General features: G+C 37.6%; 1 protein-coding gene across 8 annotated transcripts in view; it reads right to left on the reverse strand.

Annotated features, from left to right (window-relative positions):
* Positions 1–2,861: 2,861 nt before the first annotated feature.
* Positions 2,862–26,026, reverse strand: part of ELAPOR2 (endosome-lysosome associated apoptosis and autophagy regulator family member 2) — a 156,887-nt gene continuing 133,722 nt past the window's right edge. For 3 of the 8 annotated variants that reach the window (XM_070507502.1, XM_070507536.1, XM_070507538.1), the window contains 4 exons: positions 20,452–20,578; positions 15,811–15,989; positions 14,621–14,786; positions 2,862–3,162 (listed from right to left, as the gene is read on the reverse strand). In XM_070507502.1, coding sequence (XP_070363603.1) covers positions 3,103–3,162; positions 14,621–14,786; positions 15,811–15,989; positions 20,452–20,578 — 532 coding nt within the window. In that variant the 3' untranslated portion in view covers positions 2,862–3,102. Of the gene's footprint in view, positions 3,163–6,324; positions 7,311–14,620; positions 14,787–15,810; positions 15,990–20,451; positions 20,579–26,026 lie in introns of those variants that run through there. The other 5 variants (XR_011502766.1, XR_011502765.1, XM_070507522.1 and 2 more) reach the window with 5 other exon arrangements.

Consider the following 26,026-nt stretch of genomic DNA (forward strand, 5'->3'; position numbering starts at 1 on the left):
CTATAAAATGATGTTAGGGTATTTTAAGTCCTCTGAAGAAGTTCTACTGTACCTATCTTTTGTGTAAAAAGATAAATATGAGCAATACAATGACTTTAAACTTGCCAATGAAGTCATCTTCCCACCCCAACTCCTAGGAAATTTATTTTCATGAGGAAGAGAGAAACAATCTGCACCTTAGCCTCCCATTAGGAATTTCCTTGAGCCACAGGAAGTAGCTCTATTGACAGATGTCAAATAAGACAGCTGACCAGATTGGTCTTAAAGAACCACAGTTAATCATGACCCACCACGTGGTAACCTGAAGACACCAGTTGGTAAATCACTGGACCCAGGCCATTCTTCCACATAACCATTTAAACTACATTTTCTTCTTGGAAAGAAAATAATGACAAAAGTCTACAGAAAAATACTATGAAACATTTTTAATCCTGGAAAGGACTTGATTACCAGTAAACCAAAGAAGGGAAAAGTCAACAAAAATAAAATTCAGTCTTTTAAATCAAGTAAACACATATCAAGTCGCTCAAATTTGTTACATGGCATGATATAATTTATCCATGGAAGACATGGTCTCACCCAGTGGAAAATTGATTTAAATACGTTTTGAAAGAGTGCTAAGAGATATTATAGATGACAGTTGACTTAATGAAGTATTTAAGGTTTCAAAACTGTGCCTTTTGGAAAAATAGCAACTTCTACCACTTACAGGGGAAAAGGAATGACAAATATCAATTAAAAGTCCTAGAAACGTGATTAATTTCTTTATGCCTTTCAACATTCCACTGAGCTCTGTAAAAGCAAGACATAAAACTAAGTGAATTTTATAGTCAGGATTAGTCTGAATACTTTCCTCATAATATTCTTTCTGTCATACTTCTTCAATGCCTCAATTCAAATAACAAACCAGCGGGATCCAAAGGAAAAAGGTAGCTCCTTTCCAAAGATGGGACTGAGCTGACAAAATCAATTTAATATCTAAAATTAGCAATAAGATAAATAAATTCTTCAATACCAACTACATTTTCAGAGAGTTCGTTAAAATTTAAGGCATTTTTGACATGTTGGAAATTTTAGTCCAGTGACAGTAGAAGAAAGAAGCTACCTAGGAGCAAATCCCAATTATCTCTATGGCTTGGAACATACATGTTGAGCACAGCCAAAGGCGGAGAGAGAGGTGACAGGTGACTATGTGAAAACTTCCTGACTCTATCCAGTCTGTACCACTTTGCCAGAGTTCCTCTGAAAAGATGCATTTCAAATGTATTTTCATTCTTCTGTTTGAATTTTGATCAAGATGGGGAAAGGTTCATCAGCACTGTTAGCAGGATAAAAATGAGCAATGCCAAAATGATTTCTTCATTCTAATAAGATTTAAGAAGTTAAATGTGAAAAAGGTTTATGCTAAGTGATGCTCCTACCCCCAATTTCACAACAAATAGTAAAATAATGGCAATCTCACCTATACTCATGAATCCAACAGTAAAGATGTACACAAAACAAGCATTCATTCAACAATAACTGAATGGTCCAGTGTTTTACCCACCAGCCAAATAAATGCAATTATTTATTTTTCTCCCATTTTCCACAAAAATAAAGATATCACCCGCCAAATCAAAAGTTATAAGTCATACCTCACTGAAAGACTTAGGGCAAAACATTCAACAAAGCCTGCCCATATGCCTTGTCTCTCTCAGCCAATCACCAGTCCATTTAAAAATGTGGATTAAGATCTATAAAGATTACTGTTTATTGGAAATAAACCAGAGCACCTTAGATCACCAATGGCCAGGAAACCCCCTCTTTCCCAATTCTAAAACAGTTAATGTCTACACAAAATTGGTCAAATCCAACTTCATTCAAACTTCTTTCAACAAATAACATTCAAGTTGTGCTAATACTAGCAATCCATCCACCATACGAAATATCACAATTATCTGGATCACTTTTGAATAAGAATAACGATACTTCTTTCATAACTGTTTATGGTATGACCACAGTCTTACTATGAATACAATCATATGCAATTTTCCAAAATTGAATTCCCGCCTTGTTGACTTAAAAAGAAAAACTTCCATGGAACTCATAATCCTCAATGTCTTAGCAGAAAAATAACCATATAACCTTTGATGCTTGACATAGGGCAAATGCTCCAATGCCATTTTCTGGAGACCACAAAATTATCCCAATATCTTTGTACAGTTATCTGTACTTATACACAAGCCATCCCACTTTCTTCTTCATGATTTGGCAAATGATTTGACAAACAAGCTTTCCTCCTCATTTTAAATTATATTTCAAGCACTCTATAAACTGTGTCAACTTCTATGATAGTGTCATCTTGTTTGTATTAATGGAAAGTCAAGGCTTCTCTTTGCCTTTATTTTTTTTAAGATTCCTTCAACACTTTCAGTCAAGCCCTTCTTACCAGTTCCAACAAGGATGGAATTTCAAAGGCAAATATAAGTTTAGAAAACCCAAGCACATGCTGACTCTTCCTAAAAAAAGTACTGCCTACTTAGGCTTCTGAAATCAAGAAAGATACCCCATGGAGAAATGAAAAACTTATTGTCTTTCTTTGTTCACCAATTTTAATAGAAAAGATGTTTAAGGTCTATCAGGAAAATAATGGGAAAAATAATTATACCTTAAAAAATTTTTCAAATCTTCCCCAAAATATAAACAAAGACAAGACATAAATGGGATCACAATGCATATGCTCACACCTGCCCACCAAAGCACACTTTTCATGTAGAAGTTATAAAGAATAAAAGTTACCCATTAATTATATGGCATGCATCAGCAGTGCATTGGTGGGCTTAACCTTGGTTTTCAGTTATGTGTATATACAGATAAATCTCTTCCTGAGTTGAGCTTCATCTTGAGTTGAGACTCAAACCATTTGCTTTCCTATTTTTGGCAAGATACTTGACCATGTGATAAGGCAATCAAACATTTCAAACTCCTTCCCTTTTCAGCTCATGGCCCTCCTCGTTGAGATCACCAAAGTGCCAGGTATGAGGACAGGATCTACACTATGTCCTGTAAAACTAGAGAGTAGGTTTCTTTGTTCGTTAGTCTGAAGGCTACAGCACTGTCTTTTCATATATTTGGGGATCTTGCAGATTTCAGTTGAACAGATTCAAAATGGTCTTCTTTTTCCTATGAAGAAAAAAATATCAAAACAAAATCAACTCAGTAAAATTCCTATAAGATTTTAGGATCTTATGTGTCCAGAAGGAAAGTTCTGGAAATTATTTTAATCTGTGTACCTGCCACTTGTAATTAGGATTTTACATTTAAAGAAGGGTAGCAGATATAAAACAAACAGCATGCCTACCCTGAAGGATGGTTTTGATGTCCAGGAGATAAGACAGACAATCCAAAATAGAAGCAAACACATGATTGCAACAGATACCAAAAGACGTAGCTGTGATTCTTGTGAAGAAACCACTGAGACCCTTCCCAAGGGGCATCTGACCTGGGTGCTGAAATAGATGACCTTCCCATGTGAATTTTGGACAAAATAGAACTGACGGAAACTAAATATTCTCAAGATAACATAGGCTAAGGCTAAATAATAAGAAAAAGGACAGGAGAAATAAATGAGAACACCCATAAGACATAAGATCATTTGGGTTCACTGATATGATTTAGGAAAATCTTTCGGGTGCATGCTTACTAAAGATATTAAAAACAAAATTTTAACTCAAATATATCATTACTGGTATTTGTTATATAATACATTCAAAATGTGGCCCATTAAAATAAATTATTCTTCTTTAACGGGGAAAAAGAGATATAAGAGGTATGATTTCTCCCAATGTTTTCATTATGAAAGTTAGAAAAAGCCTTTTGGAAGGCTGCTGGAATGGGGTGAGGAGACTATGCTTTTGAAGAAAATGAAGATGAAGAGAACTAGAATTATTTTCAAAATAAAGGAACTAGGAGGCAGACTAATCCTAGGTGCAAATGGATGTGTGTCTAAAGTAGAGAAGTAAAATGAGAAAATAATAGGAAGTAGACATTGAGTATCTGTCAGGAAGAATAAGATTGCTTTTGTGTTTTCTCTCATTTGAGTGGAGAAGTCCAAGACTTCAAAGAAGTGTTAAGGCTACAGGGACAAGATCATAGAAAAAAATCCCAGCATGGACACCAACATAGCACTTTTCCCTGCCTTTGCTGAGATGAGAAGTGCCTGGGAGAGCAGACTGCAGATCTCAGCACTCTAACTCACTGACTTGCCTGAAGTCTCATGTTCACCAGCCTTAATTTTTTTGGAATAACCACTGATAATTCATAAAATTTATTCACCCACTGTGTTGCAAGAACAGGACTAGACTTCAGAGATACAAAATGTCTGTCCTCAAGGAGCTCACAGTATATTACAGGAAATAGCTTTAGGATATCACCCATGACCTAGAAACGAAATCTGAGATTTTTGTGGCCTTTCCTGGAGAAGATTTGATTCAACATATTCCTGGGGGGAGGGAAGACAGAGAGTTGTTGGTTATCCTCAAGGTGATATTTAAAGTAAAACATTGAAAACACTTTAAAAGATCATGTTAGCGTCATAGGGCTTTAGTTGCCATGTCTCCTGTGTTTACATGGGATTTTGCTTCTATCACTGATATTGAGGGATATATACATAAGCATCTGTCTGTGTGTCTGTTTGTGTGTGTGTGTGTAGTTAGCACTACTAATTCACTGGAACTTCTTGATGGGAGGAATTGTATCTTGTTCATTTTTGAAGTCTCAAAACATGACCCAAGGCCTAGCACGTGGTAGACTGTCAATCAATGGCTATGAAAACATACTGAAACATCACATTGTAGAAGGAAAAGCAGTGGATTGGAACTCAGGAGATGTGGCTTCTAATTCCTATCTAATTCCTATCTAATATCTTTCTTGGACATACTAATGAACTTCTCTAGGTCTCAGTTTACTCATGCATTAAATATGCCATACAAAATGATCTTTGTAAGCTCTAATGTCAAGAATCTACTCAAAAGCCAACTTCTTTCAGAAGCTTCTCCTTACCTTGTCACTACCCACCTCACAGCACTCCCTTCTCCTCTGTGCTCCAAGAGACCCTACTCAATGCTCTTGCTATACTGGACGATTACGTGTGTGTGTGCGTGTGTGTGTGATGTGCACGTGTCCTCCACCCATAAATCCATAGTCTCTGAGATAAGAACCTATCTAATTTGACATATCACCAAAACCTGGCAGAGGGTCTAAAACACAGTGTCCCATAAATGACTGTGGAATGAACAAAGAAAAGGAAATAAATGAAAAAGTCAACTGAAGATTTTATTTTTTAATTGCTGAGAAAAGTCAAGTGGAGCAAATCTATAAATAAAACCCCACAAGTCCAGTGTATTTGTAGGGAAACACCAAATAAGATATGATCTTTAGAACATGAATAAGGATACATAAGATAAAGCAAACCTTACATGACACAGCAGTTAAGAAACTTGTAAATATTTTTGCCCCATGTAACCATGCATAAAAAATTTTTTTAAATGGGACACACAATAAGACTTGTACAATGATATTCATTAGCAGCTTTATTCATAGCTAAACACTGGAAATACCACAAGTATCCATCAGCAGAAGAATGGATAGACAAATTTTGGCATATTCATACAATATACTACTATTCCTGAATAGAAAGAAATCTACTACTGATTAACACAAGTGGATAAATCCAAAAACATTTTTCTGAGTGAAAGAAAACTTAAACTACATTCTGTGTAGTTACAATTACATGAAGTTCTAAAACAGACAAAACTAATCTATACTTTACAAAGATCATTACAGTGGTTTCCCTTGGGGGATGAGGATGGGGACTGACTGCATGCAAGAGGGTGTGAGTTTACTTTCAGGGGTGAGGCTAATGTTCTATATCTTGATAGGGTTTGGGGCTATACAGGTATACGCATTTCTCAAAATTCATCAAATTGTATCCTTGCAGTGTGAATATTTCACTCTAGGTAAACATTTTATCTTAAAACAACTCCAAAATATCGAATTCTCTCCTCATTTATATGCATCCTGAAGTATTTAGGGATGAAATGTATGGAAGTCTGCAACTTACTTTGAAATGTATCAAAAAAAGAAGACGTAGTGACAAATGAATAGGAGGAGACAGATTTGGAGAGATATGTAATAAAGCAGATGTAGTAAAATTTAGGTGGTGTGTATATGGCTGTACCACTGTACAATTCTTTCAACTTTTCTCTATCTCAAATTTTCATTCAAATTTTTTTTAATTATATGTTGACTAAAATTGCTATTCAAAACAAAATATGGTATACTGAACCTTCTCAGGGAGAAAAGTTCTATCCTCCATCTTGTTTCCTGTGATTGTTTTCAAGAACATTTTGAAGTTTTCAATTCTCTGGCTATAAAATAACAACAGAAGACGTACTGCAATATAAGGAAACACTTAAAAGTTTATTTAATACTTGTAATTCTCATTTATTCTTTTATATTCAGCTTAGAGGTGTCTTTCTCTTAAAATTCTTTCCTGGCACCTAAATGCTTTGTTCATTATAAGACAACGCCCTTACAAATAGGGAATCACAAGATCAAACCAGGCAAGAGAAGTCTAAGCAAACTGATAGTGGGAGATAATTCTCCATAGGTCCCTTGTATTTCTGCATCTCTTGTGAGGAAGATATTGATTGTCTCTTGTTCTAGATAATCTTCTCAAAGATGTTTATATTACAAAAAGCTTTGGATGATACAGATAATGTCTCCCTCCACAACAAACGAAAAGTTTACCTACAGTCCTGAAAGCTAAAGACAGTGTCTCCCTCTGTGGAGCAAATGGCAGACATGCTTGCTGCCTCTTATAAAAGATTCAGGTTCCCCAAGCTAAGGGCTCCTCTTCTGTAATATAACCCACTGTGTGTACAGGTGTCTTCCAGCCCACTTCATTCTGTGAAAAGTGGGGCTTGAAGAACCAAAGCAAACACCGTTATTTTGGCCATTGCCATTGCTGTGAGTAATAAACTGTGTTTTGTCTCTGACCTAGGAGACTCATATCTTCCAAAGTATCCATAAAACTATGGCAGGTTAATTTGTTGGCTAGCAAATAGAGTGAAATTTCATAACCTTCACAGTCCTTCTCTGTTTTGCTGATGATGGGAAACTGACAGAGAAGTATCTTTCTGTAAGAGAAAGGATGAGAGCTTCATACACTGGTTGACAAGATCTGAGGGACGTCCATGAGAATTAGCTGCAAACATGTTGACCAAATTGTTTGGTCAACAAGGCAAAAAAGTGGTCCTCCACTCTACCACCTGAAAACAAAAAGGACATGAGGAGGTGGTGGCAGGCTTAGTACTGGGAAGTGGGTTCAAAGAGTTCACAGTTCAGCTGCCCGAATGATGGTCTGGATCTGCTGGATGTTGTTAATTCTCCTCTGGGGAGGATGCCTTCCTTACCAATCAGGCAATCAACCTCAGGTGTGCCCCACGTTAACTAGTATTAAAATTCATCCTTATAGGAAAAGAAGATACACCTTCTTTCAGACAATAGCTACAGAGACATATACCTACAATGAGCATTAAAGAAAAAAAGAAACCACTTATGGGCAGCAAGTAGGTGAAGTGTTAGAATTTTGGCTGGTTCACTTTGGAGATGATGTGGTAGAACTCAATGACTATTAAAAATGGCAACAACTGGGCCATCCTAGGACTCAACACCTCTTGTACACCATCATACCAATTCTGGACCCATTCAAAGATGGATGGTCATTCAAAGACCTCAGTAAAAGGTCTCAGAGATTTTGCAGTGGGTACTGATGGCAAGAACAGAGCATTGGCTTTCTCTGGAGATTTCCCTGAGACTAATTCCCACAGGAAAACTTGGTGAGGCACTGACTAGTATTTCAGCTCTTGTTGCCCCAGTCTGGGTTTACAAGGTGGAGGAAGGTTCCCTGGAGAACAAGAAACTGACTCGAAGGAATCTTGATAAATTAGTGTGATCAGCCCCACCCTGGAAATTTCCCCCATCCTTTATTTTAAAAACCAGGCATTAAATTAGATGTTGTGACACTGAAGCAAGAAATAAGGTGGATTCCTTTAAAAAGCTCCAATATGTGAGTCAAACTCAAATCAACAAGAGGACATGAAACCTACAGCCTCAGACAGATATCCATCTGGCTGTGAGTTCTAATTTAAGGGGTCACCAAAGCTGAAATAGATGTCAGTAATGATAACCTTGCTGCTCAACATAGCACTTTGGGTGGACCAAAGGCGTTGGAAGTTTGGTTGAGCAACTGCTGTGCTGCTCAAAAAAAAAGCAAATGCAAAGCCTCGCTTGCTGTCACAGAGACTCTCTTTCTCTCTGCACCCTTAATCCCTCCTCCCCATCTACCTGACTTTAGCTGCTTTAAGGAGAAAGATGATTGGGGGAAGGACCAAAGTTTTCCTGTCACAAGAGGGACTGAAGGCTATACACAACCATCTGAGTCTGCTGGGAAGCCTTGGGGAGGGGAAGGATTCAAACATTTATGACTCTGTTGGTTGCAGGCATCCAAGTCACCATCCTACCTGAACCTGTGGGAGGAGAGGGGCACACAAATTCAATGAATGGGGTGCAAGCCAAGGTTCAAGGTGGAGAAAGGTAGATAATATGACCTTGTGGGAGAGGTTCTACATGCCCACTCATGATACTGTTGTTGTTGCTTCTACACCTCAATATAGGGTAGGAATTGATGGCATACACTTGTACTTCCTCATCTCCTAAGTGCCAGAGGAGATTTGCCCAATCAAAAGCAGCCATATGTAGAGAAGGGCTAGTGGGATACCCAGGGTTCCTAACTCCTCTGCCATTTACAACAAGTGTATGAATCAGGATTGCACACAATTTTCTCCACCTCCTGATGCCCAAAGTCGTCATCATATAAATGATGTCCTGTTTGTGTCAAGTCAGAAGCCTCAGTCTCAACAGCTTTGCCTGTGTTACTAGACTTCTGCTGGCTGAGGTGGCTGATAACCCCCACAAAATTTAAGGACCTGCTAACCAAGTAAAGTTCCTTGAGATTACGTGGGCAGATTTGTAATGCAAAATCTATCTACCAGTCAGGGAAAAACAGTCCAGCACCTTACTGGACTCTTTGCTGTTGGACACAGTATGTCCATGAGTATTTTACCTGCTCTTTTCTGAGCTAACCCACAAAGTAGTGTCTTTTGAGTTGGGCCTAAACAAACAGGCTATGCTAAAAATCATCCAGCAAACTGAGTGACACTCTATCTTTGTGGCCTCATGACCCTAATGACCACTTTGTGATACAATTCTGTGATTAATGATTTTGCCAATTAGAGATTCCAGCAATAGAAGCTTTCCCCAGAGGCATCCTTTGGGGTTTCAGACTCATCACCCTCTTGACATGGCTAGCATGTAGCCCATTTTAAAAGCAGCTATTAGCTTGTTATTGAGTTCTTGTCAAAACTGAATGTCATTCCCATGTACACCTTTGACTCTATAGCCTGATAGCCCTATTTATGGTGGGTCAACAAAGTGAGAAGAGCCCCAAAAGCCTCGCTTGTCAAATATAAATGGTATATTCAAAAATACAGCTGGTCTAGCCCCAGCAGCACCTCAGCCTCACATGAAAATATGGCAGCAAACCCTTTTGGGGAAACTTAATCCCCTACTCTACCTCCCAAAATGAAGCCACTGGTTCCATGGGGTCATTGGTTGACCAAAGTTCTACTCTGTGCCTGGGCCTGGTTCACTGATAACATGGTTGAAATCCAATGGTGTCCACAGGCTGCTGCAACTGTCTGATCTCAGCACCAGGAATGCATAACTGAAAACTGACAAGATTGCTTGGCACAGTGGGCAGAACCCAAAGCCGTTCTCATAGCTATGGCCAATACTTATCTTGATAAACTTATATTTTTACTGACGCTTGAGCTATGGCCAAAAGTCAATAAACTATTTGATCTGCCACTTGGAAAACTATGGACTGGCATATTAAAGTGACCCCTGTTTGGGCAACAAACTCTGGAAACAAACCTTAGCTGCTGATCAAAACATCTGGGTCATTCACGAAGATGCCCACAGCAAGGACCCATCCTCTGAAAAAACCTGATAGAGCAATCAAGCACCTGACAAGAGACTGCACCAGACAGACTGCCACAAATGCTATATGGTCCATTTTCCTGCTCAACATGGCAATGAATTTGCCATCACAGACTGGGCACAAAGTAAAGGACTTTATTTTTCTGCTGCAGAGGTTACTACAGCATGCCAGACTTGGGATTCATGCAAAAAGTTGATCAGGTTTTTTCCTAGAAAATTGATTACATGAGACCATTGATCACCTCTTTGTGCTTTCAATGGTGCCTTGCCACTGTTAACACCTGTTCGGGTTATGGTGCTACTGTTCCAGTCTGATCAGCTAACCCAAGCCACATGACTGTGGCTCTTGAAAATTAATCTATTTAATGTTTGTGGCTTTATGGACCATTTGTAGCCCAAGACTGGTTCCCTTTTTATCACAAAAGCTACTCAAAAATGGGCTGAAAGTAGAGGTGTTTGGTGGACCTTCCTCACTTCCTACTGTTGAAAAGTATCATTGAACATTGAAACGGCCTTCTCAAAAATTGACTCACAAAGACTTCTGGCTCTAGCACCCTCATCTCCTCCTGGTCCACACATCTTAGTAAGGCAGTGCAGTTACTATAATGGCCATTCCCAGGAATAGATCATCTCCTTTTGGCCCCTTCACAGATAATTATCAGTAAGAACATATAATACATGTATAACCTATATAAGGTTATATACACTTACATGAAAATCCAGGATTCTACTCTGACCACTCCTGGGCATGATGTGTTCTTATTTATCCCAACCCCAACCCCCAGGATGTCTGGTGGTTGACCTACCAGAAGGCAGCCTAAAAGACTCAAGTATAATTCTGATTTAGCCACCTGTATTATTTTGTTGAGTTGCCATGATGCTAAATCAAAAGTATGATAACCACCTAGTTGATTACACACCTCATCAAGATCTCCTACCACAGACCACAGGGACAAAAGTGGAAGACAACACTGGGTCTCCATAAGTTTTTTTAAAGGCCCTTGTCCCTCTTGCTCCTGAATGTTCTGGAGAATAGGTCGAGGTGCCAGTAAGGGATGAGTAGAAACAAGGTGAAGTTTTAGCTACTGAAATAGGACAAACTGATTTTGTGACAGTGAAAGGAGATCAATAATGTAGTTTGATAATGAGGTGCCTGGGGAGCAGATACCTTAGACCCTGAGAGGTGCGAAGGATGGAAGGACACTAACAATCATTTGTTTTTCAGAGCCACCTTCCTATGAAGGAAAACGCCTTGGTGTTCCTCTCTAAAACTGTTGTAAGTGCCTTAAATTTAACTGACTATTGGCCCTAACATACCCACCAGATTCTCTAACCACAATTTGGTTGTCATTCTCCTTAAATTTACTGAGAAAACTACCAGAAACGGGAGGGGATGGCCCTAGCTTCTGCCTCAAAATAACAACAATCAACATTTCCATGCCCACTGCCATCGCTCAGTCATTCCATGGCATGGACAAATAGCACCCAGTCTGTATCAAGGAAAAACAGGACAAGTTGAACTGACTGCCCTCAAGCAGTCTCCCCAAAGACAAAGAATAAACACAGAATTGGGAACCCTAAGGTTTACTACTCAGCAAGGGGGCCACAGGCACCGTCAACCTTTGCAGCCTAAGTAATGTAGGTCCCACTTGGTGTCCCCAACAGTTGTAAGTGATACTTTCTTTCCAAAGGCACCATGTGTACCTTCAGGACTATACTTCTTGTGTAGAAGCCAGGCATTAACTTCTCTCCTAAAAACATGGTGGCTTGCACTTGCACCCTGGGAATGGTCATAAGTGGTCATAATTCAACTGTTTATGGAAACAACCCCAGTAGATCAGGTAACCCTTAAACAACTGCAAAGATTTTTTCAAAATGAGACGACCCCTGGTTACTCAGAGGAGGTTTCTGGAGGATAACTGACTAGCTACTCACGTTCACCCTATGGGCAGTTATTCACTTAGAAAAGGTGGTAGAAAATTGTCTCTGACTTTAGCTGAAGTAATGAATGACACCACTTCAGCCTGTGAAGGCATTCAGGTCAACATCAACTCACTGTTCATACATTGTTATGGACATAATTGCCCTATACTTCCTCCTTGAGGGCCAAGACAAAGTCTGTGCAATCACTAATATATTCTATTGTATCTGGATTGTCACCATCCTAGATGAAAAAGATAATGACCACTTAGTTCAGTACACTGCTCACCAAGTTCCCCTACCATGGCCCATGTAGACAAACGTGGGAGATATATTGGGTCTCTGCAAATTTTTGAAAATACCCTTGACCCTCTTCCAAATGAATCTTACAGAGAAAAGATCTCAGTGCCACTGGAAAGGTCTCAGGCTGAGTGGAAAGGTCAGTACAGGGACATAAAGAGAAACCACTCTAACTTTCTAAGGTGGTCCCTGATGGTTTATGGGATTTGTTCAGCTATTTGATTCTGGGACCCTGGAGATTTGGTTGAGGTTAATAATGCAGGTTCGTCTCATCTTGTTATTTGGTGTCCTGTTGGTAGTAGCTTTATTTAAATGCTGTATGCAGCACATGGACTGGGTTTGACCCCAGCCTCAGTCAGTCAGATTAATCACAGTGGTCAAGGGAGTGGTATACTAATGGGAAAATTCACCAGAAGCCAAGAGGATGTAGAAACAAGGTTTAGATCTTGTTGGGAGACAATTCCTCATGGTTCTCTCGCATTTCTGTACATCTTATGAAAAAGACACTGATTCTCCTTTGTTCTAGACTATCTTTTCAAGGATCTTTGTATAGAAAGCAGCCTTAGAAGATAAAGATATTATCTCCTTCCAGAGCAAAGGGCAGGTATACTTGCAGTCTTGGAAATAGTGTCTACCTCTGGAGCAATGTACAGGCACACTACCTGTCTGGTAAAATAACAATAATATCTCCCTTTGGAGCAAAGGATAGGCATGCTTACTGCCCATTCTAAAAGATTCAGGTTCCCAAAGCAAGCCACTGAGTGTGCAAGTGTCATTTGCTCCTGTTCACTTAGGCCTGTGGGAAGCAGAGCTTGGAAACTGGTATAAATGTTGATACTCTGGCAAGTCCTTCTGCTGTGAGTGCTGAACTGTCCCATGTCTCTGACCAGAAGTTTCATGTCTTCTAATGTGCCCCTAAAACTGTGGCAGTTTCACCTGTTAGCTTGCAAGTAGAGCAAAATCTCAGTTCCTGAGAGTCACCATACATTTGTTATTCCATAGCAATAGTATCCTTCCCTAAACCACCATACTTAGAAAAAAAAGTTGAAGACCCATTAGTAGAAGGGGAATGTGGCTTATTCATTTTATTTTTAAATGATCCTTTATAATATAATTATGTACTTAAATTAGGAGAGTAAAATGGTTAATAAAACACTCTCAATAAGGGTAATCTTTTGCCACTTGTCCTTCCTGCTGAAAATTATTTGAAATGCATTTTCTTTCTTCCGTGTCATTCTATTTTTAATCCTGAGTGGGATTAAACTGGTACTTTCTAATCTTTTAAGTCAATAGTGAAGAATGTCAACAAAATATGTTTACAAATAATATTTCAGGCTTAATGTTATCTGTTTGGATACAGTCATCATTTCAAAGCTGACAAAGGTGATGGCAACTGATAAGGTACCTTTAATTCCTCAATAGTTTATATAACTTTTATTTTCTCTATGTGAAACAATCTTGTTATAAAATAAAAACCAAAAAAGAAAAGTATGAATGAATGAGATCTTTTATTAACCTAAATTTTATATTATAAAATAATACATTATCTTCATGAAAACTCAAATATTACAAAAATGTATTACTTCAAAGACTAAAGATTCCATTAGTTCAAGACTTCCAAAAAGTAGCTACTGTTAATGGTTTGCTATGTAAATACTAACATAAACATCTATTTAATAGAAATATGATAGTCTACATGTTGTTTTCACTTTATCTTGAACCTATTGGCATAGATATCTCAAGCTTTAACTGCAGAGTTTCACAGAATTCCATTACTTTGGTATATGGAAATTTCTTATCTAACTTCTTATTCATGGTGTGTTATTTCTACTTTTGAACCAGCAAAATAATGCTGCAGTGAATATTCTTGTATTTACATCCTCATTTTTTTTTTTTTTTAAGGATTGGCACCTGGGTTAACAACTGTTGCCAATCCTTTTTTTTTTTTTTCTGCTTTATCTCCCCAAACCCCCCGGGGTACACAGTTGTATATCTTAGCTGCACGTCCTTCTAGTTGTGGGATGTGGGACGCCGCCTCAACGTGGCCTGACGAGCGGTGCCTTGTCCGCGCCCAGGATCCGAACCCTGGGCCGCCGCAGCGAAGCGCGCGAGCTTAACCACTCGGCCATGGAGCCGGCCCCCACATCCTCATGTATTTCTAAGAGCATTTTTGTTGGATAAATACCCACAGAGCTATAGACATGCTGAATGACAGGGCTTACATGAATGCTACTATTAGGTTAATATAGCCCCTAATTTATAAATGCACAGTAATATCACGTTAACATTCTACTCTCACCTTTGTTGCCAAGGATTTGAGTTTTCCCAGTAGTGACTGTTTATTGGAATATACAACTTCCTCTTCATTGTCTTCTCCTTCCATGATAGCACAACTGTCTGCAGCTGGGAGTTCACACTCTTTTGAGTTAGTCGTCATTACTAATTTGGAATATTTGTACTCCAGTCTAAGTAGCGGTAAACACATAGATAAATAAAGTGGCTGTTTAATATAAATTCTTATTTTAGGTGGTCATACACCAGCTCATTAAATTTTCTTGTAGGATAGTTGCTCTACCAACAAATTTCCTTCACCTATGGCTATACACTACGTGTTCTCATTTTATCTAACATCCTTCATAAATCTTTTCCAGGACTTCAGAGAATCAGCACAGTACAGTTAATTCTATCACTTATTTTACACTAAATTGTCAAATTATGAAGAACTTTTGAAAAACAAAGAGAAACCATGGGGTGTGAAGGTATGTTCTTAATTTATAAATATTTGAAGCTAATACACTATACAGTTTTTCAAAGTTTAGTTCATAAGGATGAGAATACCACAAAGGCAAATGATTTGGTCTCTACTGCTTCTCTATATCACTCCTTCCTTTCTATTCACCACCCCAGATATTACAACTATCCCAAGATATTACAATATAGAATTTTAACAGGTTCAACGACATGTAAATAATTTTAAAAGAGTCAAATCACATAACAGATCAAAATACATTCAAGAGTTAGACTCAATATTCCACTCCAGATTCTGGGAGTCCTGGAGTAAACAAAGGTGATATTTGCCTATACACTTAGTCTGTCTCTGCAAATATCTGCCCACAAGAAATTGAAAATGAAAAGATGAGGCAAGAAGACAGCATGTTGTCATGAAAAAAATAAATAATAGACACAGAGAGAAAATCTGCCTTCCGATCTCAGTGCTGCTCCCATCCTGACTAAAGGGGGTCTGCATTTTTCTTTGTTCTTTAATAAATGAGTCTAATCCAATCATCTTGAACATTCTATGATCTCTCTATTACCAGAATAACAATCATTTCCATTTGCTTTCCTAAAGGCCTTTCCTATAACTCCTTCACTAGGAGAAATTTCTTGTATCTCTGAGAGAAACTATTGGATATAACGGTTAAGTCTAAAATTTTCACAACAAAAGAGATCTTCAAGTTCTTATACAGTCACTCCAGTGAGGTTACTTACTTCTGATTCTTTTTCCAGAAGTAGCAAGTTAGAGCCACCAGCAAAACAGCTGTGAAAGCTCCCACACCTGCTCCCACTTTTAGCCAAAAGTCAACTGTTTCGCAGGTTGACAACTTTTTCTCAGGCAAAGAAATTCCTTTTATGCACCATTTAGGTTCATTCCATACGTATAAGGTTTCCTTTAAAAAACACACACACAGAGATGACATGAGAAATAAGATTCAGAATGAGAGGGTCTTTCTAACCCTTTATTCAGAATAGGCATAGAGGATGATTCAGTATTCATCTAATAGAAGCTCCAGAAAGAGAGGATGCAGGCATAGAAGACAGTGAATAAGGAAATAATGAATGAAAAAGCAATAAAAACGTGAATTGTCAGATCAGAAGACTTGCTACATGCTGAGGAGACTGAATAAAAGTTACTCCATCTGGAAACATCACTTGGGCTATTTTCCTCAAGTTTCTGATAATCTCTGATTTCTTAATCATGTTTTTAAATGAAAGCTTAGTAGTCTAAAACACTTAACTGGAATGGGTCTCATCTAGCCATCATGTAGGTCTATTTCCCTAACAAGCCTCTCCCCTGAGTAGAAGAGCAGACCCTGGACCAGGGACATGAAGGTGCACTGTGCCTGGCAGGCTGTGGTGACTGGCACGGGGTTAGGCACACAGCCTGCACCCCTTTCCCCATGCCAAAATAAGGACGCTGTGAAAGCTCCCACGTGAGGTACTTACTCTCAGCTTCCCAGAAGTAGACGAGTGAATTTTATTAGGACAATGTTTTTCAGACTGCAAGCTGCAACTAACTAGTGAATAATAAGACCAATATACTGGGTCTCAATCAGTAATTATTTTTTAAAAAATAAAGAGATCAAATAGTTCAGAAGCAAAAATGTGAGTGCAGCATATGGTGCCTCATATATTTCAACATATACAGTGACCAATTTGCATGATGATTATATCCATTGATATTAAAACACGAGGCATTAAATTTTTTGCTCACTGTGTCTCATTAAATTTTCTCGTGCACTTTGGTTACTTTATCAACACCACAACAGAAGGATAACACCATAATGTTTAATTTTATTGTACATACATACACACACACATTTGTGCAGTTGGTCATGAAGTGATCGATGTGCAGAAGAACAGCATTTACTTTGAGGAAAAGTTTCAACCAAGTTTTGGATAAGAACTTTCAGCATGTTTTATAGAAAGGACATTAGTAATTGAAAATTTTTTTAGTGCATGGCAACTGTAACATTTTCATGAAACTTCGTGCAAATAAATTACTTTTAAAATGGGTCATGTTATTTTTCTAAGAATGATGAGGTGGGAAACGAAGAGGCATGTTGAAGTTCATGTGCTACATCTCTAAGTGTAAATAACGACAAGGAAGACAAAAATGTTAGCTCTAGTCAGCAAACACTGACTTTATTTGAAGTGCATTCCACAAGACAAAAAGACTGAGCAAGAGTTTATATTATTTTCTCAAATGTGCAACACCCAAGGAAAATGGGATGCTCTAAGATCTGACAGCCTTATAAACAAACTGTCAAAACTTCAAAGTTAAAAAAAATACTTGTAAACTCAGAATGTTTAACTTTTCATTAAGTTCCTCAAACTGTTAAAGAAAAAAACATCAAGCTTTGGAAAAAATTTTTAGTCACTCTATAACTATGAATTAGAAAGCCTTATCCCTTCATTCAATCATGTGTTACTCGCAAACATGAAAATAGCTGACACTGCAGCTGCAAAATTTATTCTTCCAGCATGTAAGGATATTTTGTGAACAAGGTGAGATAAATTTGAGGATAAATTTAAAAATATTTCTCTTAGTGATAACATAGTATCTCTTGAAATCTTTACTACCGTATGACATTTAGAAGTAATGCTTACTATATATTTAGAATCTGATATCGATTTTTGAGGTCCACTTTGATAAGAGCACTTTATCACAAGCTGTGCAGCTCTTTTAGTTTGTATCAGCTATATATGGAGGACTTGTAGTGTGTAAATTTAAACTTCACAGGAATCTGGATTAGATATATTTACAGAATTGGAGACGTGCAATCTCAGTCAATATAAAGTGAAAAATTGTAAAGGATGGGGGAAGAAATCGGACAGAAACTCAGTGAAGTGATTAAAAATTTAAAGATACCCAGAGCAATATTTTGCCATTACTGCTTTTTCTCCATCATGAAGCTTTTGGCAGCCAAAGAAATCCATCCTTCGTCATGGACATAATGGAAAACACAGTGAAAGTTGTCAGTTGTATTATATGAAGCTCACTGAAGAGCAGACTTTTTGAAATATTTTATTCAGAGGTTGCAGGTAAACATACCCACTGACTGCCTCACACCAATTTGTTTGTTGTTGCAAGGTGTATGAGCTTAGGAAAGGCATTTACATTTTTTAATTGAAGTTTGATCTCATTTGGGAAATATTTTCAAAACTGACACCCAAGTATGACAGAAGGGCATATTTAACTGATTTTGGTGTTTCTCAAATTAAATTTGGAAATAAAGGGGGAAATTATATATTTCAACATGTCAAACACATCAAGGGGTTGAGAAAGATATTATTCTTGAGGCAAAAACAAATATTTAAAAACAATCACCTCACAACTCTCTGTTCCTAACATTCTTATAACATGTTGAACAGAACTTTTTCAGTGAAGACAGTTTGAATGAGATAAAATTAGAGAAACTGTTGCAACCTCACTGTCTTCAACTTCTAGTCATTACCTTTCAGAAGAGAAATATTAAATATTAAAGAACATTTGGGTAAAAGGTCATTTAGCTTTTCAAAACCCTTGAATTAAACTTAGCGGCCCAAGAAGGGAATGCATCTTAGTTTTTCATTTACTCTAATAAAATGATTATAAGATAATAAGTTTATCATAATTTTAGAAAAAAGATAAAGAAAAATTTCCATTGTGAAGCATAAAAATTGTATCATTATTATGAGGATTAAAAAGAAACCATTTTTTATGAACCTGAAATTTTCATCCTTGACCCACTTAAAAATGTTAAAAAGAAACTGGTTCCACAGCACCCTCGATGTGGGAGCAGCACCACCTCTGCGTGCTCTAAACTTGAATGAGCTGTCCACAGGTAAGCACACTTGACGAACTCGATACAACATTTCCTAATTTTTGTTTTAGCATTGCCTATTGGGGACTTTACTATTTTGTATTAAATTATTAATAAAAAGATACTGTATATTAATTCTATGCTTATGCTTTATCATAAAATATTAAATGTCTTGTTCCATGAAACAATTTTATTTTTAGGCATATCTCTGTGTGTCTGAGTTTGTGTGTGTGTCCTAGGTCTGATGTACAACATATTTCTTATTACAGTTTCACTGCCATTAAATTTCAAAAAATACCAAAAAACTCTATTTTTTTTTTCCTAGAGGTGAATACTACTGCTTCCAAATACACTGAATGCGTGAGACTCGGTGGGGGAATTCTGATTCTTCTCACATTCTTGCCCTCCAACTTGCCAACTAGATGCCCTTCAAGACTTTCCTGGGCAGAACAGCTCCCTCTCTCTGATGCTCTTACTCAATGAGCACTCCAGCTTCTTCCCCACTCCATGCTGACCTGAAGATCAGTCCTATCTCATCTACCTTCCAGCTCTCAGAAATCCACTGGAAGCTCTGATTCTCTGATGCTCACTCTCCCATAGGATTTCCATCACTGGTATTAGTTTATTCTCATCTGTGCCTCTTCACTATCATTTCAACGGAATCTGTGGAGGATGAGGTGGTAAGTAGTCTTGAAGGAGGAAAAGTTTGTGTTTTTCATATGATGCCACTTTACGTTGGTGCAGTGAAGTAGGTGCTCTCAAATACTATTAGAAGTGCAAACTGATACAAGCAAAGCAATTTAATAGTGTGTATCAAGAACCTTGAAAATGTCCATCTCCTAGGATCCAATTAATCCCCTTCTGGTAATAAACTCTAAGGAAATATTCAAATTTCCAATAAGGATGTTCATTTCAGAGTTATTTACAAAAAGAGTGTTTTCAATTTTTTCTCAAATGTTCAAGAATGAGGAATTATTAAATCCCAAATTATATAAATAGGATATTTGTCATAACTAAAAATTATGTTTTCAGAAAAATATTTAATGACAAAGGAAATATATTAAGAGTAAAAAGGAAACAAAAAATATATACAATAGAATTCCAACTTTATTTTTTTAAAAATAAGCAAACAAGTGATTGCAGAGAAAATATAGAGTAGGACCTTGATTACATACGTATGTATATACTTTACTCTTTAGCCATGCCATTGTGCTGAGTCAGTTATACCATATCCATCTTTTACACTTACAATTGCACACGTCAGATGTTGGCTTAATAATATCATTTCTTCATAATCCATGTAAATATTCACAGCCTACAACTCCCTTGCCATAATTCATTTACCCCAATCCCAGTGCACATCTTCAGCTACGCCAGCAGATGGGAGTTTAGCTACCAAATTTGATTGAAATCCATATTAAGGTCACATTAAGTTAACTATAAGCTTTAGCCATGGTTCTGAACCTGAGTTTCTATGATGTAAGTGATGCCAGACTAACCAATATATCTTCAATGACAGTTCTGCTTAGATAGGTTTTCACCTTACCTGAAATCCTCTCTTACAGGCTCCCTCAATCTCATGGAAGTCATGCTCTGTGCACAGAGGGCAAGCTTCGGCACTCTCCCACAGGAAATAGAACGCACATCCATCACACGTACCTGCTGGGCACTTGCTGAAATCAAAAATGAAAACAACAACAAAAATGGCAGCTTTTGTAACAGAATCAATCCAGTCCAATCAACAGTTGAGTGACTACTGCATACTAGGAGGTAATGTGTGGATGCTGACGAACACATGAAAAAAAATCTAAAGGAGACAAAACCACAATGAGATAACACTTTGCATCTACTAGGGTGGCTAGAATCAAAAAGATAATAACAAGAGTTGCAAGGATGTGGAAAAATTGGAATCCTCACACTCTGCTGATGGGATTGTAAAATGGCACTGCTGCTTTGGAAGAATCTGGCAGCTCCTCAGACAATTAAACATAGAACTACCGAATAATCCAGCAATTACACTCCTAGGTAAATACCCAAAAGAAATGAAAACATATGTCTACATTAAAACTTTTACATGAATGTTCACAGCAGTATTACTCATTACAGTCAAATGGAGGAAACAACCCAAATGTCCATCAACAAACAAATGAATGAATGAAACACTAACAAAATGTAGTATATAAATGAAAAACAAATACAGTATATCCCTACAATGGAACATTACTCAGCCATAAAGGGGAATGCAGTACTGATACATGCCCCAATTTGGATGAACCTTGAAAACAGAATGCTAAGTCAAAGAAGTCATTCAAAACCTCCTCACAGTACATGATGCTATTCATATGAAAGTCCAGAACAGGGAAATTTATAGAAACAGAACATAGATTAGCGGTTGCTGAGGGCTGAAAATGGGGCTAGTGTATAGGGAGGTGATAGCAAAAGGGTACGCAGTTTCTTTGTGAGGTGACGAAAAAGTTCTAAAATTGACTATAATGGTAATGGTTGCACATACCTGTGAATACACACTTAAAATCAAAAACAAAAGGAGACCAGTCTTGGAAATTCCCTGAGCAGACAAAACCAGTTTAGTCATATAAGCAAAGCTTAATTTAGTTTATTTTGCAAGACTAACTCTTAACCTAGGTCATTTCTTGCTTACACCTCTGGAAATCATAAGCAAAATTTAAACTGTTTGCCAAAACTGATATGAGGTAACCTGTAACCAATTCCCTATAATTTAAGAAACTTCTAATAGTATGACCAATCACTGTGAGGAATAAACAGTCACTGCCCTCCCACTATTTAAGCTGCTTTACAAAAAATATGTCTTTGAGCCTCATTCCATGCTTTGATTTGAGTGCTTCTGGTTCACGAACTGGCTTTTTGGTATGTGTACAATAAACATTTACTAATTACTACTTCACTGATTCATTGGTTTTACTTCTGCTATTTCTGAACTTTTGATAATACTAATAACCATTGAATTGTATACCTTAAATCAGTGAATTGCACGGTATGTGAATTATATCTCTATAAAAGCTATTTTTTAAAAATTTAAGGGAGAGATGCAGACAATGACAAACAAAGCTCTGGGAAGGCTTCTGGGTGGAAGTGACGTCTAAGACAAGTCTAGAATATTCAGTAGGCATTAGCCAGAATAGAGGGGAGGAAAGCAGGGAATGCCTGCCAAGAGGATGAAATGGCAAATGAATTGGAAGGAAATCACAACAGGTCACTGTTGCAGGGGCATCCAGAGGCTGTGAGTGAGCACGAGGCACACAGCAGGAACTAGGTGGGGAAGGGAGGGGTGATTTCTATTTAGGGTAATGTGAGTAGTGAGGTGCTGCAGGGAATAGACTGACGTACAGGACCATGGTCTAGAGGCTGGGGGAAAGACGTGAAAACAAAATTGCCTAAAGTGAAAAAACAAACAAACGTCAGGTCAACACACAGCCCAGTGATGCCAACAGCTTTGCATTCCTGGGTTTCCTTGCCCTGAGGATGACTTCCTTTGTGAGGTAGTTATCTTCACCATTCGGAGATGATGGATGCAGCTTACACACAGGTGCAGGATCGCACTGAACCAACCACCAGGCAGGGCCTGAACAGAGACTTTTTGAAACCCTGCCTTCTGGTGGCTGGGCTTATTGTATCAACTTACCTCTTTCGTTTTAGGGACACATAACCACAGCAGAGCTCAAAAATTAACCTGCTGTTACTGCGCACAGAATCCTTACTGACTGGAGTAAGAAGCTATTTGGAAAGGATCTAATGAGAATGGCTGTTTTTGTTCATGAATTCATTAAAACCAGGGGAATATTGTTCTCTTAATTTGTCTACTACACTTCCCTTAAGTCAAGCTGTGTAGATATAGGGCATTGCCTTAAAAATCTCCTTCAGTCCTTAGCTGGTTCTGAGTACATTTATAGCAAAAAGATAGACACACAATAACAGGGAGAATTCGAAAAACACCCCTTTTTAAGTTTTCGCTTCAAATGCCTTTCTGATGATACACAGTCCACAACTATAATTTTCAATCTACCAGCAAAGTAAAGTTTCATACTCTTAGTTAGCTAAATATATCCTAAGATACCCTAGAAGATGAACACTAAAATAAATCTATGTGCCTAAAATTGTGACTGCCTTCTTACATGCCTATCCTTTCTGAGTGTCTGCATTCTGTAGACTACATAGACATGGGAGGGATGGAAATAAAAGCAAATTGCTTTACAATAGGCTTCAGAACAGAGGCCTAGCACTGTCAGAACCAAGAACAGGGTGAAAGGCGACTCTCTGGAAAAATAGCTTCACTCTTAGCTGCCTTAATTTCTCGGTCTGTAAAAAGGGAATATGGGTAAATGCAGACTGAGATGCCAAGAGAGATTTTTTTTAAGTATAATAGATATAGCAGATATCTAATATAATAGATATAATAATAGATGAAAATCATGCCACTTAAAAAATCATCCTTACTTTCCACTTTTCAGATCAGTAAAAGCAACTCAAAATTGCTCTTTTGAAAAAAATTGGGTTACCTGTTAGAAAAACTCTTCAAAAACACAAGTATTATTTGCATAACAATGATTTGCAACTTTAAAAGAAATTATACTTTTCTGATCATTTAGCAGAAATTACCAAAATCCTTTCCTGCTGACATCTCTTCTGCTCAAATTATTTTCTATTTTATCTTTCCAACACAGAGACATTTTAAAGGAGAGGGGGACTGTTTATCTTGGGAAAATAAAAAGAAAGTCTGCTAAAGTTTGAGAAGAAAGAACTCAACAGACGAAAAAGAAAAGAAAATTAATCAAAGTTGCAAAAAGCCCTGGAGAGAAGACGTGGGTCACCATTCTAACTGGACTTCCAAATAATTGTTTCAGATTGTGCGTTTTTTTCCACAAGTGACTCAACCCCCCTCCCCATTGTTTCATTTTTGTAATTTGTCAGAAGTAGAATGTCTACTATACTGTCTTCACAGAGTGGGTATCGAGGGTAGAACGAGAGAACAATTTAGGAGCGTTTAAAGCATTGTAAACGACCATGAACAATGCACATCACCTTCTAGAATAGGCAGAACTACAGAAACGGAAAAAAAATCAAGACATTGATATCATTTATAAAGCTGCCATTAGGTGTCAAAACACTACAACGATTCAGTGTCTTTCCTTGGTAGAATTTGCTTTTTAAAAGATACTCTTAGGTTAAAAGTAATTTAGTTTAGAATCAATTCTTTAATTCTTTTAACTCAATGATTCATTTAAAATGTGGAACATTCAAATTTGATTCTTTGTTATAAACATAGATTGTACAGTTTGAATCAGGCCTTTTCCTATGAAATGACAAGGATGCATAAAGCAGTAACAATTTCACTAGTGCATATATATAAAACAAAAATAGAGAAAAGACGCAAGCGGAAAAAAACAAAAAATACTTTCTCCTACTAAGAGAAGAACAAAAAAGCAAACAGTAAGATAAACACTTTATTGCCAAATATATGAAATACTTTTCCCTTTGATGACCTGTGTCACTGTCATCTCCTCTCCTTCCTCACAGCTTTCTAAAGGTGTCACTAACTGTGTTTCTTTCACAACTTTGGGTTTACTCGGTCACCAGGGAAACCAGTGAGTAAATGTTTGCAGAGTTCACGGTCATGGACAGCTGGGACATGTGAGGCTGGAGTTCTCTAAGATGACCAGACGTGCTGTGAATCGAGGTAGTGAAACCACCATCAATTCAAAGGACAACCAGGTGGACCTTGATTTGGTTTTACTAGTAAATGAGGATCAGACTTTCATTTTCTTATTTTGCCTTACAAATCAGCATAGTGCTGGCAATGTGTAAGAATTCAGATGAATCTTTTTTAAGGAAGTTAGGTCTTAGATTCTAAAATGGGACACATTTCCTGAGAGGATAAGTGGACTGAGGTATGATGTATTAGTGTCTTCTTTTAGATGAATCATCTTAACTAAAGCAGGATCTACTTGGCTCATGTTATGAATGCATGGAAAAAAATCTTGTTTTCTTATGAATTATGATGACCTAATACACAACCTATCATTAATTGTTTGGATAGTTAATAAATCAATGTAAATTTGTAAATAAATCGTTTTGCCTAAACTTCACTTAAATCCAAAGTTCAAACAAATTCCTCTACACTGTCAGTACATTTCTGACCCTTCAGGAGTTTGTCTCAGGAGATTTGGGGGGAAGTCCTGCGTGCCTAGAACATTTATCATTTGGTGTCAGGGTACTATTGCTGCTGACTTCTTTCATGTGGGGCTTTTGTGAGTCTCTTGGGATTCCCCAGTCTCAGGGCATTCAGACTGGCATCTTCCGGCATGGGCAATGCTCTCTGACTTGCTGCTGGTGACTCCCCTTGGCTTTAGCATCACCTTTCTCTGCTGAGGATGCCTTACCCTTGGTAGAAGGCCTTCTTGTGTGGGGTCCATAAAACGCCATTGCATCTTGTTCCACTTTTGTCTGCCCTGAGGCTGACGAATACAAATCGCTTACAACTGAGTTTGAACATAAAATTTTTTGACCCACAGCTCTTAGGTCCAGAGATATAAAGTTCTACCAGTCTCCTGAAAAAATTCTCCCTTTCTCAAGCTACCCTGGGTTAATTACCAATAGCCAGCATCTGATCAAGACCTGGACAAACTACATTAACTGACACTCCCTAGTCCCTTATATCTATAGATTCTGTATCTTCTTCAGTGAAATAAAATTCTGTCAAAGTTATAAAACTATCATTCCTCTTTCAAAATTTATCCTAAAACCTTATGACTGTTTTGCGATATTTTTATACCTGAAGATTACTCATTAATGTTCAAATTGTATAATCTTAACAATTCTGTATTAGTTTTTCCATTCCTTGATCATAATGGCTCTCAGTTGTTTTCACTCACGCTCATTTTACATGCCTCCTTACTTCTTAATGTTCTAAGAACATATCTGGTTTTAATCTTTTGTGTTCTAGTGCCTTTTTAATTTAACTTGTAAGATTTAGATATCTACTATCTTCCCATAACTAGTGCAGAGGAAAAAGAAAACAAGGAACCCATGTAACCAATCATTATTCTCTGGCTCTTAACTTAAAGTGGATAGACTTTTTAGTTGGA

The sequence above is a fragment of the Equus asinus genome, chromosome 1 (assembly GCF_041296235.1).
Source record: "Equus asinus isolate D_3611 breed Donkey chromosome 1, EquAss-T2T_v2, whole genome shotgun sequence".
Lineage (NCBI taxonomy): Eukaryota > Metazoa > Chordata > Mammalia > Perissodactyla > Equidae > Equus > Equus asinus.